This window comes from Pseudomassariella vexata (genome assembly GCF_002105095.1).
Source record: "Pseudomassariella vexata strain CBS 129021 chromosome Unknown BCR38scaffold_4, whole genome shotgun sequence".
Lineage (NCBI taxonomy): Eukaryota > Fungi > Ascomycota > Sordariomycetes > Amphisphaeriales > Pseudomassariaceae > Pseudomassariella > Pseudomassariella vexata.
Window position 1 is genome coordinate 1,828,194 of NW_024467959.1, and position 20,342 is coordinate 1,848,535.

The window sequence follows — 20,342 nt, forward strand, 5'->3', positions numbered from 1 at the left end:
TCTCATCTTTGAAGTCAGCCTGACAACAACAATATTCCCGTCTCATATCTGAAATTTGACAATCCCAATTCTGGTGCTAGTAGGGAACCCTCCATTTCTACAGCACTCAACCTTGCACCGGCCTATCTGCTACTTATCCATACTAGCCACCATTCGGAAACCTACCACCCGGCTCACGAGATCTTGTCTGACCATGATTTATAAATTCCGGCACCAGGGGAGCACTGAACCCTACATTTGTGGTTGCTACTTCTTGGAACCTATCAGAGGAGTTCGGAAGTACCTACCACAGGTGAAGCTAGAGGCTCACTCGACTATTATTTCGTCAATATCGCGGACGACTCTTACACAGACCTTCGTCAATCCCGATGCCACCAACACACTTACGGAGATCCGCTATACCTTCCCTCTCTTCGACGGTGTCAGTGTAGTAGGGTTTGTCTGCACCATCGGCGATCGCGTAATCAAAGGCGTGGTCAAGGAGAAACAGAAAGCTCGAGAGGCTTACGATGCTGCCATCTCTCGTGGTGAAACGGCTAGTCTCTTTGAACGACTGCCCGACGCTTCCGATGTGTTCACAACTACGGTAGGCAACGTACCTGCTGGGGCCACCATCGAGGTCAACATCACCTACCTCGGCGAGCTGAAGCACGATGCTCATGTCGACGGCATCCGGCTTACAATCCCCACCAGAATTGCCCCTCGCTACGGCGACTACCCTGTCGAGTTGGCCAGTGCGACACCAACCTCGTCAGGTGGGATTAAGATCACGGTCGACGCCCAAGTTCCAGACGGATCTCACATCACTTCCATCCAGTCGCCCTCGCATCCGATTGCTGTTACTTTAGGCAGGACTTCCGTAGCCCCGAATGCGGAGCCTTCCTTCCAAAAAGCATCCGCTACTCTTGCCCTGAGCACTGCAGAGCTTGAGAAGGACTTCGTTCTACAATTGGTGGCGACCAATATTGGCAACCCAAAGGCTATTTTAGAATTGCATCCTTCCATCCCAAACCAGAGAGCATTGATGGCCACCTTGGTCCCAAAGTTCACGTTTCCGGCTGAAAAGCCTGAAATTGTTTTCCTCTGTGATCGGAGTGGAAGCATGGGCCATGATAACAAGATACAAAACCTCCAAGCTGCTCTACGTCTCTTCGTCAAGTCCCTCAGCGTCGGGACCAAGTTCAACATATGCAGCTTTGGCACAAAATTCGATTTTCTATGGGACCGATCGCGCACCTATGAACAGTCAACTGTCAATCAGGCCATGCGGCACATTGACACATTCTCTGCGAACTACGGCGGCACGGAAATGTACGAGCCTATGGAAGAGACCTTCAAGCGCAGATACACCGACATGAATCTCGAGGTCTTCCTCCTTACCGACGGTGAGATCTGGCAGCAGGATCGGCTGATGAACCTTGTCAATGATGAAGTCAAAGCCAGTAAAGACACAATACGTGTCTTCACGCTCGGAATTGGATCAGCTGTTAGTCATTCCCTGATAGAGGGTGTTGCACGTGCCGGGAACGGGTTTTCGCAATCAGCGGCAGCGGGCGAGAACTTGAGCAGCAAGGTCGTGCGAATGTTGAAGGGCGCGATGTTTCCCCATATCAAGGACCGCTCGCTGGAACTCAAATACGAAAAAAGCCCTGTCCACTCGGAAGATTTCAGCAACGATGACTTCGAAATTATTGAGAAGGTTGCGGCTTTGGAAGTGAGCTCAACCGGTGTCCTCACGTCTCCATTGGCTGTCCAAGAGGAATCACAGAAGGCGCCAATCTCGCTCTTTGATGATTCCATCAACCCTAATACCGAGACGGGGAACGCCTCGCAAAATGCCGAAGACCATCACTCGCATTTGCCACCCCTGAAATGCCCGAAGATTCTTCAAGCACCCTTCAGTATTCCTCCCCTTTTCCCATTCAACCGCAGCACCTTCTACCTTTTGCTTTCGGCAGACACAATTCAGTCTACGCTCAAGTCTGTTATTATTCGCGGCAGTTCAGTCCATGGACCTGTGGAGTTGGAGATACCCATTACTACTCTTGAAGAAAAGGGCGAGACCATTCACCAACTCGCCACCAAGAAGGCAGTGACTGACCTCGAAGAAGGGCGAGGCTGGATCTTCCATGCCAAAACGACGGACGGCCAGCTTCTGAAGGAGAAATACGATGGGCAGTTCTCAGATATGGTCGAGCGTGAGGGGGTCCGCTTGGGTGTCCAGTATCAGGTCGGAGGAAAGTGGTGTTCTTTTGTTGCCGTGGATGAAAAGGGCAATGCTGCTCAGCATCAGAGCGTACTATCAGAGGAGGCATTGCCCGTAACAACCAACCTTTATGCGACGTCAGGACACGGGACCCGAGCATCTTCTAATGGAGGTACCTTCTTTGGGGCGAAAAGAAAGATGGCTCAAGCGCCTCGAGTAAGCTGTGCGAGCGGTATTCGGACCGCAAATTTTGATACCGAGTCTGCAAAATCTGCATTACCAGGTGCCTCCCCTGAAGCAAGTGGCAACCGCATTGCACGCACTGCGAGTATGCTTCGTTCCTTTCTTCAGCCACAAGCACAAACCCAGGCTCAAACTCAGCAGCAGAATGCTCCATCAACTAGGGGTGGTTCCTTGTTCGGTAGCGCAAAACTTGACGTGAACCTTGCATCTTTACGCAGATCGGAGCCCCACAGCGCTACTCCTACGAGCGGTCTGCTTGGCGGTAAAACCGGTCTTACAAGTGCTGGCCCATGCACGGAGTCGACAACTGCATATCCAGAAATGGCTTCTGTGCACCCTGGTGCGCCTGATACCGACTTGCTCGCTGAATATGTTCCCACCGATATTCTTCAGGCCCTCACCTGTCTCCATCACTTCGAGGGCTACTGGGAACTGACCGCTGAGCTGGAGAAGCTGATGAAGTGGGACGCTAACTCTCTCTTCTCGACCTTTTCTTCTGATGTTCGTGGCCAAAAGGCCCTGGCCAGCGTTGAGCCGAAGAACAGCTTTGTGGCGACAGCCTGTGTTGTTGCTTGGTTGCGGCGGTGCAAGGATGATGAAAAGGATGCATGGGAACTTTTGGTTGACAAGGCTCTTTTGTGGCTGGATTCGGTGAGTGGAGGAAGTGGTGTTTCAGCCGAGGAGGCTGTTACTGTGGCAAGTGGTACTATTGCAGGCCTCTAAAGTCTCACGACCAGGTTATGGGGATAGCCTTTAAGTTAGCTGGAATTGGAGGTTGCTCACTCAATCATGCTCATGGAAAATGAGCCAAACAGGATGTTGTTCGATGAGCTAGGTGTAGACGAGTATGGCCTCCGATATGGACGGGTACAAGGCAGTCAGGCACGGATTGTAGTATTTACGGACCCGCCAGGGGCCAAGTCGGGATTGGTCCTACACGGACCTTCATAGTGCCGAGACAGTTCCTAATATTCGGAATCATGGGAAGAGATTTCTGACTTTCATCGATAACTTCTTCGAACAGCGTCAAATCATCAAACCGATTGCGGCATTCGATTCCTAACGACCGTTTACGTCGGACAGTGACCTCGCATCGCACGCGAAGCGAGGACGCAAGCGATGGCGGCGCCGATGGTGATCGACGGGGGACGGGCGGGACTCGAACAGAGTTTTCACCACCCCCACGCCAACGAAAGTGCCCACGCACCGAACGTGGAGCGCACCAGCAGAAAGAACGCAGAGAGGGAAGGGATCGGAAGAGAACTACAAAAGGTAGAACAAGAGATTGCCGACTTGGTCCCACGTGAGAAGATTGAGGTCATGGGGGGTTTGATGGAGCGTTGGCTGGGGTTGAAACTAGCCGGCAGGACGCTGGAGGAGGGGGGCGACAGACCCGCCACACATGCCGACGTACTGGCAGTGACTCTGGCCCTTGCCGAAATTCCTGCGGCGATCCAGACGATGGTTGAGAAGACCATGCAGGATACGGTGAAGAACGTGGCCTTGCCTACAACTCGATCCTGGGCCTCAATCGCCTCAGGATCGGCCCAGGGACGGGGACCCGGTGAAGCCCCAGTGTGGCAGCAGCGGGTTGTAGTGCCCCAGCGAAGGGAGAGAGAGGTAGTGATCCGGGGGACAGAGGACCCTAATATGAAGAACAGATCGGCGGCTGAGGTCGTAAAAGCGGTGAACAGTGCACGCGGCAGCACCGATGCAGTGGCGGCCCGCAGGCTGCGCAGTGGCGATACCGTAGTGACGTTTAAGCAGTCGGCCTCAGCGGCGACCACGGACAGCAGGTGGGTGCGTAGTGCCTTCGGCGATAAGGCACTTCTCAACCGCAGAGAAGTTGCAGTGATCGCGAAGGGGCTGCCTGCGAAACGGCTGCGAGAGGTCCACGACGAGAGCCAGCTACTTAAAGACCTGAAGCGGGACAATACAAAGCACCTCTCTAAGGCTAAAAGAAACCTCCCCCGGGCGCCGCAAGCACCGTATGCGGCCCTGATACTACACGTGGATAGCGTGGAGGCGGCGATGGAACTATGCTCCGAAGGGCTTATTTGGGAGGCCCAGATATTCGATTGCGAGCCGTACGACGGCAATCTTCGGGTTCGGCAGTGCTACCAGTGCTACGAATACGGCCATATCGCGAAACACTGCAAGAAGACGGCGCGTTGCGGCGTCTGCGCTGCAACGGCACACCCAGGGGGTGAAAAAGACTGCCCCGAGAAGGCACCTAGCGGCAAAAAACGTTGTGTGAACTGCAAAGGGAAGCACACGGCGTGGGACAGGGACTGCCCTACGGCAGAACAGCAGCGGCTACGCGTACGCGAGGCGTACGCTCACCGCCCCCGACAATTTGAGGTCCGCAGCTACTCGGACGGGTTATCTAGTGAGGGCAGGCTCACACCACCTAGCTCATTGACCAGCGACGGGTTTACAGTTGTACGACCCCGGGGCCGCCCCCTGGGCGGATCGCGAGTGGAGCAGGAGCGAACCGAACGGTCTGCGTCAGCAATGCGTAGCTTCCTCACTAAGGGACGTACGAACGAAGATATACCATCGACAGCTTAATGGTAGTCTCTATTCTCTACTGGAATATCGCAGATTCAAAGGCGAACGCAACGCTAGCGCTGGATAAGGGGGGTGACTATGATATAATAGCGGTTCAAGAGCCATGGATCAACCGGCGGACGAAGGCGATTTATTGCCCGAAGTCGTCCAGGTACGAAGTAGTGTACAGCAGCGGCAGAGCTGCGCTATACGTCCATAAACGATACGACGTGGCTACGTTGCGACCCCGTACCGGGATGGACTGGAGCAGTATTACGTTCGGGGCAGGCCCGGACGCCCTTACAATCTGGTCTATCTATTCACCAAACCAAACCGGGAGCCGCTGGGTCAGCCCGCTCCAAGACCTCCCTAATGGGGCGCCGGAGGGGACACAGGTCCTCGTAGGGGACTTCAATACACATCACCCGCTGTGGGACGTCCACGGACGGTCGTCACGGGGCAGCGACAACGTAGTGGAGTTTGCGCGACGCTGGCGATTAGAGCTCGTTACGCCGTTCGGGGAAATCACACGGCAAAGGCACAAACAACGAGACTCAACTATCGACCTAGCCTGGGTGACGAAAGGGGCTAGGATTGATTACGATGGGGACCCGGGCCTAGAGGGCTCAGACCACAGAGCGCAAGTGATTAGGGTAATATCCAACGGGGAAGCAGTCAAGGAGGGCCGCCGCAGTGTCGAAGGGTGGAACTGGGCGATGGCGGATAAGTGGCTCATCGTAGCCGAATCAAGCCAGAGATTTATGAATTATTTGCCGGTTGAGACGATAACGGAGTTGGACCAGGCTGTTGACTGGGTTATCCGGAACCTCCAAGAGATCGCCGACGTGGCGGTCCCGAGACGCACCGTTGGCCGAGGCGCTGGGGTCCCGTGGTGGTGCCCGCAGGTTAGCAAGGCTTGCGCTGAGACGAAGAGACGACGGCGGGACTACCTCCAGGCAAGGTCGCAGACCAACTGGGACGAATATACAAGAGCCGGCCAAAAACAACGGCTCGAAATCAGCGAAGCGCAGACGCGTAGCTGGCACGAGAAGCTCGAGGGGACGGCGAAGGATCACAAAAGCCTGTGGGCACTGCAGAGGTGGGCTAGGCTACGGAGCTGGGCCCCCCCTGAGGCCCACGGCTTGCCAGATCTCCGGAGGGACGCCGGCGACACGCTTACAGCACGTACACATGATGAGAAGGCAAAATTACTAGCTGAGAGGTTCTTCCCAGACCCGTATATAGATCTATCGGACCTCGATCGCGGCCTATTACAGACGAGACCAGAGCTGAACGTCCCTAGGGAGGTGACCACAATGGATATCGAGTCTATCATCAAAGGAACGGCTGCTCGGAAGGCTCCCGGCGACGACCTGATCCCCACTGGCCTGCTAAAGGCCTGCGGTGAACCCCTATGGGAGATCCTAGCGGATCTGGCAACAGCTAGCTTTAGGCTGGGGTACTACCCGGAGCGCTTCCGCTCAGCGAGGGTGGTTATTATCCCTAAGCCTAATAAAACGACAGCTCAGAAGCAGACCCCTGGCGGCTGGCGCCCCATTGCCCTGCTTAGCACGGTAGGGAAGGTAATAGAGACGGCGATGAGCCAGCGTATCACCAAAGTAGCTGAGGCGGCCGGCCTACTACCAAACGGCCAAATGGGTAACCGCGCTGGGAGGTCCACCGAACTGGCAATACGTATAGTTGAGGACGTGGTCTATACGGCGTGGAGACGCGGGGGCATCGCCTCGCTGCTACAGCTAGACATCAAGGGGGCATTCGATACGGTCAATTACAGACGGCTGATTTCCATATTAGCCCGGAAAGGCTACCCGGAGTGGGTTCAGGAGTGGGTACGCAGCTTCGTGGAGGATAGAACGGTACGCCTCCGGTTCGATGGCAAGGAGTCAGAGCCAATCCCCCTACGAGCTGGCGTCCCCCAGGGGTCACCGCTATCCCCGATACTGTTTATATTATACATTTCAACGCTGTACGAGGAGCTAGCGGAGCAGCATCCACTACTTTTAGTAGTCGGGTTCGCGGACGACACGAACCTGCTAAGCGTCGGCACCGATCCAGACACGACCTGCCGCCGGTTGGAGAGCGCATGGGCTACGTGTCAGCGGTGGGCAGTGAGGCACGGGATGGAGTTCGCTCCTGACAAGAGTGAGCTAATGCACTTTACTAGGGCCCGAGAGCCCTTGCCGCAAAGTATTCGCCTTGGGGACGCCACAGTGTCGCCGGTAGTCTCAGCCAGGTTCCTAGGAGTCTGGTTCGACCGCAAACTGACGTGGCACGCCCATGTTGAGCGTGTTAAAACAAAAATGGCAACTCAAAAGCTAGCCCTGACAAAGCTAGTCAATATGTCGTGGGGCTGCGATCTTATACGGGCGAGGCTGTTATATACGGTGGTTATCCGTAGCGCAATCGCCTTCGGGGCGACTGCGTGGCATACTATAAGTGAGGAACCGGCAGGGCCAGCTAAGAGCCTGATGGGGATACAGAACGAGTGCCTCCGGGTAGTCTGTGGTGCCCACAAAGCGACGCCGGTTCGCCACCTGGAAGCAGAAGCAGCAATCCCGCCACTAGACCTCTATCTTAGTGCCCGGGCTGCTAAGTTTGAAGAACGGCTACGGCTTAGCGGGAAGAGAAATCTGCTTCGCAGCGCGAGCGCTAAAGCGTCACATATACTCCGGCAGGATAGGCCGGCGAAGAGGAAGCAGGCGTCGCAGCTACTCCGACCGGCAGGGTACACTATGGAGAAGGAGGCCCGGGGCTCCGAGTGGATGAGTGAGGAAAAGGAGGTCCCGGCTGCCCTCCTCGACCACTGGAGGAAGAGATGGCTCACCGGAGCAGAGCATCACGATCGCCAGCGACGCGCTATCGCTGAGGAACCGGAGGGCCCTTCGATGCAGATACCGAAAGGGGGCAAGTATTTCGGCCTGAACCGACTGGAGGCGTCTACGCTGTGCCAGATCAGGACGGAAAAAATAGGACTAGCAGCCTTCTTATTCAAGACAGGGGCTTTTGGCGTGTACTCGCCGCTATGCCGCTGTGGCGATGCCCCTGAGACGGCAGAGCACGTAATCCTCTTTTGCGGGCTGTTGGAAGGACCGAGGGAACGATTACGGGCCGCCATCGCACCACGGCCACTATACTCTCGCAGAGACCTCGCAACGGCAACAGGAGAACCAGTAGTTAGTGGGACTATTGTAAGATGGCTGCTAGGGACGGGTCGGACAGCTTCAAGGCCCAGATAGCATCGATCTTCTCAGGGGGGACTTTGTTGGTAGGTTGAGAACCAACGTAGTATGGTAGTGAACGCAACGCAGTCGCCAATAGGGCGAACCGACGACGCAGCGTATGTATTTAGTCCAGCCATTAGGGCACGGTTTGACATACGGGAGTACTAGTAGAGGTACCGGGGGCTTCGAGCCTACGGCGTATTTAATAATAATAATAATAATATTCGGAATTCAACACTAGCTTTCGAAGATTGGAAGTTCTGTATTGTAGCCTCCTGGTTTCACTAATAGGAAGTCTTAAATTCATTAAAAGGAACAGTCTAGCGCGTGATAATTTTGTATGGGTGAAATACACTTAGTTATACAGGCCCTATCCTTCGTTCGTAAACGCAGTCAGAATTCGTCTAACATATGAAGCATCGAGATACAACAGAGGGCAAGATTTGAAATCGATCAGAAATGATTGGTATCTATGGGATAATGCGCCAGCATAATACGGAGGTGTAGAAGCCCGCGCGCCTGCCAAAGCGTGAACATAACCTATGATAGAATTTAGCCTAATCAGGGCCTCGCGAGTTCAGTATAAAAGATACTATAAATCAAGTGGCTTCTACAGTATAGAGATATTGGGACGTACGGGTTAGCAGTGATTGGATTTATACTAGAAAAGAACAGCTCGTCGGTGAGCCGAAATCCCCTTACGGAGCTCGCGAAGACAAAGATGGCGAAATGACTCTTCATTCGTGTTGGTTCTAAGTGGGTATATGGGTATATGTGCATGGAGAAGTCGCATGATGCTCACTCGCAAGAGTCAATCTTTCCCATAACGGCACGGCCTAACCAGCCATGATCTAGATCCCCGAGTTGTTAGCCTGGTACTGTCGGTATCGTGAGCAGCCTATTCCTAACATTTTGGACTTAAATGACGAGGATGTCTTGAACGGGAACTTCTAATAGCTTCGATAGCCGAAGAACACGAGGCTAAGACTAACTGCCGTCTCCTTACTTATGCCTTCTTTCGGTTTTTTCTTGATAATCTGGATATATATCCACAACCACAGGCAGAAAAGAAGAGAATCGGTGGTGTTTATGAGAACTTCTAAGTGCCGAATCATTAAAGGCAGTCTAAAACACCGTTAAATTGTATTTGAGATGTATGTGTTCCACTAGAGGCGTCATGATCTTCGGGAGTCTGTCGATAACATCCATATCAGATTCAAAAAATGCGTTATGAATAACTCCAGGCTCGCAGTTTCGGCTAACCAAAAACTTTGGGGAATAGAGGGAATGGAACAAACACTACAAGTTACTCCTAAAGATCCCCATTTTTCTGTTTTTCACCGTTGTCTGTGGGGCTTCAGTCGTGCCTTGAACTAGCGCCATATTATCTATTACCATTCCGAATAGGTCAATGGCGCCAGTCTTGTCCCATGATTCAAGCTCTTCAGCTCGCTCCAGTCCCATGTTTCAGTTATGTATGGAACGCCTGTTACATTTTTGACTTATTTACATAGTCATATAGAAGTAAATATAGACATTAATATGAACGTGGTTCGACTCCTATTCGAGATGAGTTGCTAGGAAAGTGATACGTGACACCATGGGGGGTTACCCTACAGCGATAGATAAGATAGATAAGATAAAATAAGAGCTATAAAAGAGCTCTGTTAGGCCAGAATAGCTGACCTGGCCACCCTTTCCCAATACAACAATTCACACCCTATATGCACTCGCATCAGAAAGACGCGAGTATAGTCTTGCCGCACCCGGAATTTCCTACTAGCTAAGAGACCGCCACTATAGTCGCCTCTAGATATAACTCGAATAATGGATGCTTTAGAATCCACTAAAAGTACCCATGGTTAGCTTTATGGGTAGCTTTCGATCGTCTACCACGTCGAAAATGCTGAACAACTTACTACATAACTTCTCCGTTTTGTTAACCAAAGCCTGAAGGGTGATCGGTGTCTACTTACTAGCGAGGGGAAGGGTGGTATAGATTCGGTCTCGTAAAATGTTAACCCTGTAATGTTATAGAGTCGATTAGGAACTGATCTGCTAAGCTATTGCAACGCCTCTAAATAATAGCTAAGATGATTTAGAAGGTCTGTCCTAATAATCTCCGGTGCCCCAGCCGCATTCGGCGCCGCGAAACATACGTTCGCGATTCTTCCTACAGCTTCCCCAACATTTACGACTTGGGTTCCTCGATTAGGTGTGCCAAGGAAGACGATACCCTTGACAGATCTCAACAGGTCACCCTATACCACATCTTCTTTGTGAGCAAAGACCAGAGCTTGGCAAGTCAATATAGATATAGAAAACAGGAGGTGGTTGTAAAGAGCCGATAATATCTCATACCTGCTTGCAAGTAATACCCCCTAGACAGTAAAAAATGAGAATAATAGGCCAATGATCCTGACGGTTGGTCGGACTCTAAGCCAGGCAAGTCAGACCCGGACTTTGTGATCGTGTGGCATGTGTGGCAAGTGGTCTTGGGATCGTCGTGTGGCTTTCGGCCCACCATCGTCAGTCAGCGCGCTTGATTCCTTGTGTTTACCCTGTTTGCGCCCGATGGCCTTTTTAATTTATGTCCTGATATTCTCCAACATCTTGTACTCTTCGAACAAAGCATTTGCCATAGTGTCTTCGGCACAATGTGCTGAGAAGCCAACACACTTCAGGACGGGAACTGGTAAGCGGGGTAAGACCACGATGCTTGGTGGGAGACAGAGTAAAAGCCCTGTCGAGTACTCGTGTCACACTAGACACTATCACTATGCTTAATAACGTAAGATCGGCCTTTGTTCGAACCAAATCTAGATATCTCGAATCGTCTTTTCGAGGAACCATATTTACAAGCTATTTACGTAACTGCCGCGCCCTTTCGTAATAGTTTGTTGAAGTATCAAGAAGTATAGCTAGAATGCCGCGTCATCAACCAGTCTATACAAAGCAGCTCACGGAGCATGATCATCATCGCGTCCGAATCTACTTCGAGAGCTGTCACGGTGCAGGTGGGCAGGTGAGGCTAATGAACCTCGTTCTATTCCAACGGAGACGAAGGCGATACAGGCTGTATCAACGAAGGACGACGGGGCAAAACTAACAAATGCATAACGGGATGACTGACTAAGATGGGGCATTCCAGTCGACGGGAACAACTCGGATGTAGAGAGTTCTGCTGCCTTTCAGTCGCTGCTCAGGACACATCGTATTGGTTAGACTGTGAGAACCAACAGTTCACACCTTAAACTGCTAGTACCTCTATAACAAACGTGTACACTGTATAGAAGATCCATAATAGTTAATCTGCCATTGAATCGTACGACTCATAGTCTATAATGTCCAAAACCGGCTTTTGTACCCTTGCTGCAAATGTTCCTATACTTCAGGAAAATCTGTAGGCCCCGGCTCCGGAAAACCGCTCACTCTTTGATTCCTACAATAGGGATTGTAAATGATGTGCAGCCGGGGCAGGCTGTACAGCTAGCTCCTCAATGCTTGTTCCTTACAGCATCCTTGCCGACATTCGCAGTTCTGACTGTTTGAGGTTCCCTTTGTTGTCGCCACAAGGCTGGTAGGAGCCAGAATCAACGCAGCTACGCTACTCCTCGAATTGAGACAACTCGAATATCTGGTAAACCGAAGACGCCAGATTTCCACTTCGCCGTGTGCTTAGCCAAGCAGCAATACACCCAGTCTAAAAACCTTGTGACCACAGCCCGCCCGATGCCAATGAGAGAGTGTGAGATGTTCAGCTCCACCGTTGATAGTGTTTAATGTTCGAGAATCTGGCGTAGACACTGGTCCTCTATATACGCTCGTTTGCCCCGTTTCATTTCAAAAGTAGCCATACCGTGGGACAAACTCAAATGTTGAGGCTAGTTGAAACCAGGCATGTGTTCTTGGAGTCCTAAGCTACCTCGGTAAATAGAGAGTTTGCGATTTATGCCAAGTAATGGCCACTGCAAAGCTTATCTATAAGCCGGTCGCAGTGGGTAGTGGCCCGGAGTACATGGGTCACTTGAAATGACTTTCCTACTCTGACTTTGTCGATTTGATAAAACACGTTCCCGTCTCTCGATCTTGCGCGACTTTATCTGAGCCGGATCTAATAACTATATAGCATAGACCGGGATCATTGCAGTTTATCGGTACATCTTCGGTGGGATAAGCTGTTGAACTTGCTTCCATACATCTGCTTATTCTACGAGTCCAAACGGAATAGGCCTTTACAGAAGAAGAAAACCCACCAAGACCAGAATGGTGACAAGGGGTAGCTATGCAGGCTGTGATGAGGGCTTTCAATACTAGATACCTGGCATAGATATTCTTGTGCTTCTGCAATCACAATACACATGAACTTTTGGCTCAAGTTCTCACAGCCACTGTGACTTGAAACAACGTGAATTACGGCATTCGGACCTCTTTGTGCTTCAATGCGACATTTTGCCACCCTATTACCTAATAATAATAGATGTAGACACGAGCTGCTAAGATGTTCTCGACCATGTACCACGGCAATCCCCTTACTATGCTCACGTAACATGGATACTGTGGCATTGGTGGCATACAGTCACGCGAAACACACGCGAGATACTTTAGTGCCCCCCCCCCCCACCTCTACTTTCCCTCTTCAGCTTCGTATGTAGCCGGAATGCCAGTACCAGTACGACCCCACAGATACACTCATTTCAGATGGAGAAATTCCCTGCTATAGAGAACATGACGTCCTCCACCATGCAACTCTAACGTGCCACTACCGCACATCCGTAGAGTCGGGGCCGTTGAAACATGGCTGATCAACACGCCACCACCACGACCAAGACCCAGAAATTATTTGTAATGGCAGTTATATGGATTTAGTATGGCGTTTCACTTCCAAACATGTTGAATTTAACTTTATCTTGACGTAATAATTCGGGAATGTGTTAAAATGGGTGCATATGTTCCCTCGACGATGTCGTTGGAGCCAGTTACGCCACTGCTACTGAGACACTTAGCTACCAGGATATGCTAATCTAACGTCGCAACCAGCCTGCCAATATCCCCAATTCCCAATGCTGCTGCCTGAGGTACGGGATTGTCTCATTCGCCATCGCAGGTTGCCGAACCAAGGGAATTTGACACTGAATTCACGCAGTGGAGTGGCCGGGTGATGGACAACCTTGCTTTCTGATCAATCAAGTGGAACCCGGTTGTCTCAATGAGGTGTACCTGATGTGGTCTTTCCGAGGATATCGTGGTGTCTACCAGGACGCCGATGCCATGACAACCTGTCCTAGTCATATCTCACGCAGCAAGCGAATAACACGCGTGACTGAGATCGAATGGCGCTCTGAGAGCTATCGAGCAAAAACAACTGCTTCTGAGAACCTGAAGGCGAAACTCGAGACAATTGATCGTCGAGTACAGACTCGACCCTAATCCAGTGGGTCAAATCACCGTTGAAGGCTTGACGAGTATGCATGAGCCACGAAGACCGGACAAGACACACCACTTAATACTCCGCGGCTTCGAATGATAGAGACCACAGACGTAGTGTTGTCCTACATCGAGGTATATTACGAAAACTCGAAGTAGGTCCGATGGTATCAACCTCATTCCACCATAACTCAAAGCTCTCTTTACGTTCATCGTCGCGGCCCTTCTTCGCCCTGGCTGCAGCTCTGTCAGCCACAGTCCAGGGAGGGCGGCGGTAAGTTGCCATTGGTTAACTGACGAGCGGGGCAGACGAGGTGACAGTAAACACTCTGGTTGATAACTGGATTCGGACCAGATGCCATGTAAAATTGCAGGTATTTGCCAATGGTTTCTTCGAGCAGCATGTTTTCACGGTGTAGACTTCTTTGCCGCCACGGCTTCACCCGCCTTCTTGATGTCCGCCCTCATTTGCTCGGTTATGACCAACTTCTCCAACGGTTTGTAGGCCGTGCCAGGCGGTGCAACGCGCTCGTGTAAACGACGAAAGACATCTTCGCTCGACGCATTTTTTCCTCCGAGATCGGTAAGGTGCTGTTCCCGCAATGATTCCGACACTGAGAACCACATGAATGCCTTGCGTCGTCGGTCCATTTTTGCCAATATTTCCTCCTCCTTGTTCGCGAACACCTCGTCCGGGTCTCCGTCTCCAGTGCCGTCCCGATATACCTTCATATCTGCATTCCACAGTCGCCAATTCGAGTTGGGGTCCGTCAGGCCGTTTCCTCGGAGTTTGCAGCGGTAGCAAGGCATCGAGCCAATGTTGCCCATGTACTCGCCCTCCTCGTGCTGGTTACGAGATGGCATGGCGGTCGAAGAAGGGTGGAATGTACAGAGCTAGTCAATCTGTGAGTCTCGATCTATCTTGATCTCGTTATCGCAAGTTCCATGAATTGTGAACCACCTTTTCCTTTGATATTTGGCAAGAGTCCGGAGTTGTCGTTTCCGAAGTTGCGTGCACTATGACCAGTCACAGATCTGAGCGTCAAGTTGGGGAAATTGCGGGGTGGCAGTTCTCCACACTTAAAAGTCGCGCTTACCTCCTCCAAGTTCAATGCGAGCCGGACCTCGAACTTAAATTGGGTTTAACTCAAGCTTGCATGAGTACATGTTTAATGCATTCGTCAAATCTATACCTCTAATCTACCCAACCCACATTTGCCATCCTCCCGCCGGGTTTTATGTTCAATCTTCTTAGGTCATGTTCCAACTGTTTGTGTTCGGAAGAATTGGCCCATCTCCTCTTTCACAACAGATTGCAGACACCGTCTAATATCTTCCATGTCCCTCTTCTTCCTCTGCGTATCATTCGGACCTCTTTCCTGCCTTCTTCTCCCCCTTCGCTTCTTCATTCTCCTCATCTCCCCGAGTATGAGCCGATCCCGGGTGTCTGGCGATTGCTTCATCAAGAGGTCTGTATCCACGGTTTCTGCTCTGTCCAGTCTTGTTGACCATTGCAATCGGAACCCTCCATGACCCCGATTCCTGGAAGTGACGCTCATTCCAGACCGTTCGAACATTCCAGATGATGCCTCGGACCTGGCAGGTGTCTGTATTACCGACTGGTCTGCGTTTCGAGACGATGGCGTGGGATTTGGAAATTCTTCAGCTTGGTGACGCTGGCCATATCTGAGGCATGGAGAGCGGTCTGGGCTGGGCTGTGCGGACAATGCCTTAGATGACCTCGTAGGGGTTCTGATATCCCGGTGCGACGAACGGCTTGCGCTTTCTTGTCGCGATTGGTATAGGCCATGGCCGTTCTGTCTTGGCTCTCGTGGCTCGAAGCTACAGGCCAACCTTGCGGCGTTTCTACTGGTCGTTGACCAGTGACAGTGAATTACATGCGATCCTATGCATGCCCCATTCATGGATTCCAGGGCCTTTTCTGCATCCGCATGGTTCCTGAAAGTAACAAACCCAAAGTTACGCGAATGACCCGTCCACCTGTCTCGTTGAATATGAGTACTGACGATGAGACCAAAACGTGAGAAAGCTCGACGCAAGCTCTCATCGCTGGCAGCACTGGATAGGCCCTTCACAAAAATTTTGAACTCTCCAGGCCTGCCCGCCGTGCTCGCCATACTGGCTTCATTGGGCAAAATTGACGTGTTTCCCAGGCTGGCTGAACCCCCTGGACTGCGTGGCTCTAATGGTTGTTCGTTTGACCCGGAGCAATCCCTGGAGGCTACTACTGGAGGATGGGACTTACCCACACGGTGTGGATCTCGATCGGCCGTTCCGCCCAAATCACATTGGCTAGGGGTTGATGGTTGAGATGACTTTGCCGAATCACTTCTGCGGGACAGCTTGGCCTGTTGCTCGCCCCACCTTTGCCACCAGGAGGGCGGCCCATCGATCAGACCCATTTGTAGCTGCGTGGGCTTGTCGAGTGGCATGTCGTGCTTGTATTGACAACCCTGGCGCTCGAAGAGGCAATGGCCCGGCCCTTTGCGTACCCATTCAGTGCAGTACAACGTGACCTGCTGATGCGAGTCTGAGCTGGCAAGGTTGCCGCTACCATAGCTGGAAATCGTTGATGCGGTCGAAGAGATGGGCATTTCGCATTGGCTCAACTCGGGTCGATCTACTGGTTCTGCATCTGTACCGCTTGAGCTGTCTCTAAGCTTTTTACCAAACCGGGCTTCCTCCGATTGGGTCTTTGGATTAGTTGAACCTTCAGTGGCGGCTTGACATGGTGTCTCTGCTTCAATCTGGCTTCTATTGCGCTTGGTTGAAGCTTTCTGCGCAGATGGAGTACGTGTCTCAGTATCGTCGACCTGCCCTTGCTTGCGCTTGATCAAACTCTTTTTGCCTGAATTGTTCTTGGTCGAGTTCTTCTTGGCTGCCGGACTGGGGTCCTCGCAGTCTTCGATAGCGCTCGAAGTATCTGTCTCCCTCCTCGACCTCTTCTTTGTTTTTTGTTTCTTCGATTGGATGGCAACACCCGAGTCGTCTGTACTATTTGGATGCGTACCTGCCGTGGACCCCTTTGTGCTGGCGTACCCCTCCTCTGGGGGTGAGCTCAACAAGGCTCTGGGTGGTGCAGAGTTCCCTGTACTGCGACCCGGGCTTATATCTTGAACACCCGAGGCAGCCTTACTGCCATCGCTGTTTGTATGGGCACATGAATGAGGCAAATGGCCGGCCTGGCCACAAGCATAACACTTTATAGATTGATATCGAGCCAACGTAGGACGCCGGGCCTTGCGGGCTATCGACAAGAGGGACGGCAAGTCGTCTCCGTCATCAGACGAGCTCTCAGTTCGTTCATCCGCAGCGACACTCGAGCGACTGTGCTCAAAGCATCCAGCCCGGGCCGAAGGTGACAGGACTGTGGGCGAAGGTTGGGTTGGTCTGTTAAAGAGCCTTCCGGGCGGTGGCGTCTCCGCGCTGGTTGGAGGTACGTGCCCACTGTTCGCTGCACCTGACTGCACGCGCAGTTGGGAGGTTTCGATTTGGGGACTGCCATTGGAGGATCCATGATACGTCAGCCCACTACTCTCCTTGGTCGATGGTTCCGGCTTTGAGCGTGGAAAAGTGTCCTGGCCCTCCTTGGGGTTATTTTGTTGGCTACGACTCTTCGACGCGCGACATGACCCATCGTACCCAACGGAACCCGCGAGAGACGATTGTCTTGATGAGGTTTGTCGTACATTGGCTTGATCCGTATGTGCCTGGTGCAATCTTTGCGGCAAGTCTGGCTCAAACCGTGCAAGCTCGTAAGGAATTGTATTGTTTGCCGGTTCGGCATTAGTTCTCCTCGGTGTTGATGTCGGTGAGCCACCCTGCGATTCATCGGACATTTCGCGTACACTCGCCGTCTCTTTGCCCTTTTTCGTTGCTACAACTGAGGAAAACAATCGATATTGTATCGCCTTGTTCTCATATTCCTCAAGCGCTGCTTGAAGTCGTTTCCCCGAGGTACCATCTGATGGCTCAATCGATGGGACAGCATCGGGATCTTCTTCACTCCCGGTATCCTCGTGCTGATCGTCGAGGTCGTCACCCGGTATATAAAGATCACTATCGAAGACCGAACCCCCCCTGTATGGTCGATGCTTGTCCATTAATTTCTTGAATGCAACATCCATCCTCTCCGAAAGTTGCGGCGCCACGACAGAGCTACCGAGAGCCCCGGCAGCACTCGCATTTGTCAACTCGTGGCCAACCCACAGTTCAACGTTGCGCTGACCAAGACACTCGCAAACTACAGCTGAAATCTTGTCACCGAGTAGACGCCACTCGCGAAATTGCATGGCCAAATTCCACGACTGTCCCAACTCCTGCAACTGCCGGCAGATCCGGATAGATGCTTCCGATCTCCTGCGGCTGATAGTATAGTTCATTGTCTTCTTGACATTAGACCAATTCGAAAAGGCCCTCGGACGGACCTCAGCATGGAATGTGTCCATCAGCCAGGTGTAGAACTATTCGTCCGGGTTCTTGCCCGTTGTGGAAGCGGTTATGTACGCCCCCTTGTTCTTCAGCGCCATCTTTGCGAGTTTGATCTTTTCCCGCTGCGATGTCACATTGATGTCACCCGCTCTCTCGGCATCCGACTTCTGATCTTCCTCAAACCTTTGATGTCTCTGAGAAAAGTCCTCACTTATTCTGCTAGACGACAGTTTGCCCGTGATGCAAAGGTCAGAATCGTCCTTTTGGTAGTGGTTAGCCTTACACTTTGCCCGCACGAGCGACTCCCAACTCACCTCAAACTCGTCGTGGCTATTTCGGCCTTTGCCTGCCTGCCTATCCGGAATACCCTTCTTACCACCGAGGCGCTTGCTCTTCGACTTAGAGACACGGTGTTGGGGCCTTGGGGGGCTTGATGAGGGGACATACAGCGACGACGGAGGCGGCGAAAGAGGCTTGTCTGTCGTGCAGCGGCCCATCGCGATGTCGGCTCTCGGGAGATCCTTCCCTGAACGTGGCTTATATCGACCTTGGCTCTTCAAGATCCGCCGAACTGACCTGGGCATCTCGTGAGGAAAGCCACCACGGGTTCGCAGAAACGGCTCTCTCTGGGTGTTTATGTTGTTCTCGGAGGGCTTTCAATCGACGTGACGGCATGCGTAGCGTGAGCCAGTGACAGCTAGCTCAAGCCGGTGCGCAACGTGTGCTCGGTGGGGATGGCGTCTAACAGCTCAGAGTGAAAGCTAATTTTCAACAGTATCACGATACTGGGCCACGCTTTGGATATGGACTTGCGTGAAGCTTTATCAGTTGTTAATTGATCATCTCATGGCTGCGCCAGTCGTGCCAGAGCTTGATTACACGGTCGAAATATAACACAAGGAGAGGGGTTAGATAAGACCTGGCGGTAAGAAAGGAAGCGCACGCACGATGCCTCACGGGAACGAGAAACAGAGTAGAGCAAGATAACCGAGGAGAGATAGGAAGCAGAACAGAAATTTGCGAGCAGCTGAAGTAGGAAAAGGACTCGGGATGCCCGCCGACACGTCTATGTCACGACGACTACGCGTTACCGCGTACATTGAGACGGCAGACCCTGGGTCCACCCATGGACTAAATCTTGCCGAGGAATGGGTGCCTGCCGCTGTGGTTGCAGACAGTCATTACATGGGACAGATGCTCAGTCGACACAGCTCAATGGGGACTGGAATAGCACAATACTTTTGTCTTGTCTTATAGTTCCTTGCTAGTTACCACTTCCATCCAGGCCTTTTCCCGGCTTCAATAGCGTATCTCTGCTCGGTCGGAGTAAGAAAAGAAATGCAGCTCGTCCAACTTGGATGATGATGATGAAAAAATTGGATTGCACGGGATGATCAATCACTTCGCCAAGGAAAATTGCCATCTATAAGAGCTACCCGGGACCAAGCCGAAATTTTAACACTGTTGCCAGCGGAATCCTGCACCCTCATCTTACGCCATGGACAGGGCAGGCGATGTTCCCGAGGTTTATTCTAACCAATTACAGCATACTACCCCTGACTAAAACCCTACCCCCTAACGCGGGGGGCCGTTCGAGGTTTCCGCACTGTTTAGAATCACGATCATACGCGATCTCGCTTGTCGGCTGTGATTGCAAACAGCCGATCAGTTTCGTCTTTTTACTTCGTAATTTTTCCCACTCTGCACTATGTATCCAAACTTGTACTGTGCCAGTTCCTCTCTTAATTATAGTAGAGATACAATAACAGCGGTGGATATGAAATTTAGAAGGGTTCAAAGGACCTAAGAGAATATCAGATATTTATGCAGAGCTTGTCATATTGCTTATTTTGTTTTCCACTCTCGGAATGATATAGTCATCCTTGCCCCCCATGCACTCGAGCACAAGATACAATTGTCTGAGAAATTGGCTTCGACATTGCTCTAGGGCAGTTTTGCCTTTAGTGCTGGCGGGTTAGCTGAACCACGCTCAGGGGTTGTTCCAGGGTACCGTGGCCCGCACCTTTACATGCGTCGCGTTCAGTATCTGATTCTACTTTCATAGGCTCGGGTCATTTGATTTTTAATGTCACACGCCACAGTGTGATTGCCGGTTGATGTGTTCAACAGCTGAAATATGTTGGTTGGATCAGTAGCATTCCCATTCACTTGCACTCACACGTAAACCAAATATCATCTCGCACGCTTTGAGACTAATACGG

At 51.8% G+C, this 20,342-nt stretch overlaps 3 protein-coding genes across 3 annotated transcripts; 1 reads left to right on the plus strand and 2 right to left on the minus strand.

The window, feature by feature from the left end:
* Nucleotides 1-193: 193 nt before the first annotated feature.
* BCR38DRAFT_337158 (von Willebrand factor type A domain-containing protein) lies at nucleotides 194-2,266 on the plus strand (the record flags this gene model as incomplete). The annotated part of the gene is made up of 1 exon (XM_040855516.1): nucleotides 194-2,266. A coding segment is annotated over one exon (2,073 nt), but the record flags the coding sequence as incomplete, so codon positions are not given.
* Nucleotides 2,267-13,873: 11,607 nt separating this feature from the next.
* BCR38DRAFT_159139 (uncharacterized protein) lies at nucleotides 13,874-14,693 on the minus strand. The gene is made up of 2 exons (XM_040853767.1): nucleotides 14,630-14,693; nucleotides 13,874-14,562 (listed from the first exon to the last, which is right to left on the minus strand). Exon 2 carries the CDS (start codon nucleotides 14,530-14,532, stop codon nucleotides 14,077-14,079), a length of 456 nt encoding a protein of 151 aa, XP_040718106.1. The 5' UTR covers nucleotides 14,533-14,562; nucleotides 14,630-14,693; the 3' UTR covers nucleotides 13,874-14,076.
* Nucleotides 14,694-15,587: 894 nt separating this feature from the next.
* BCR38DRAFT_338164 (cold-inducible RNA-binding protein) lies at nucleotides 15,588-15,806 on the minus strand (the record flags this gene model as incomplete). Its single annotated transcript, XM_040855592.1, has 1 exon — nucleotides 15,588-15,806. A coding segment is annotated over one exon (219 nt), but the record flags the coding sequence as incomplete, so codon positions are not given.
* Nucleotides 15,807-20,342: the final 4,536 nt, after the last annotated feature.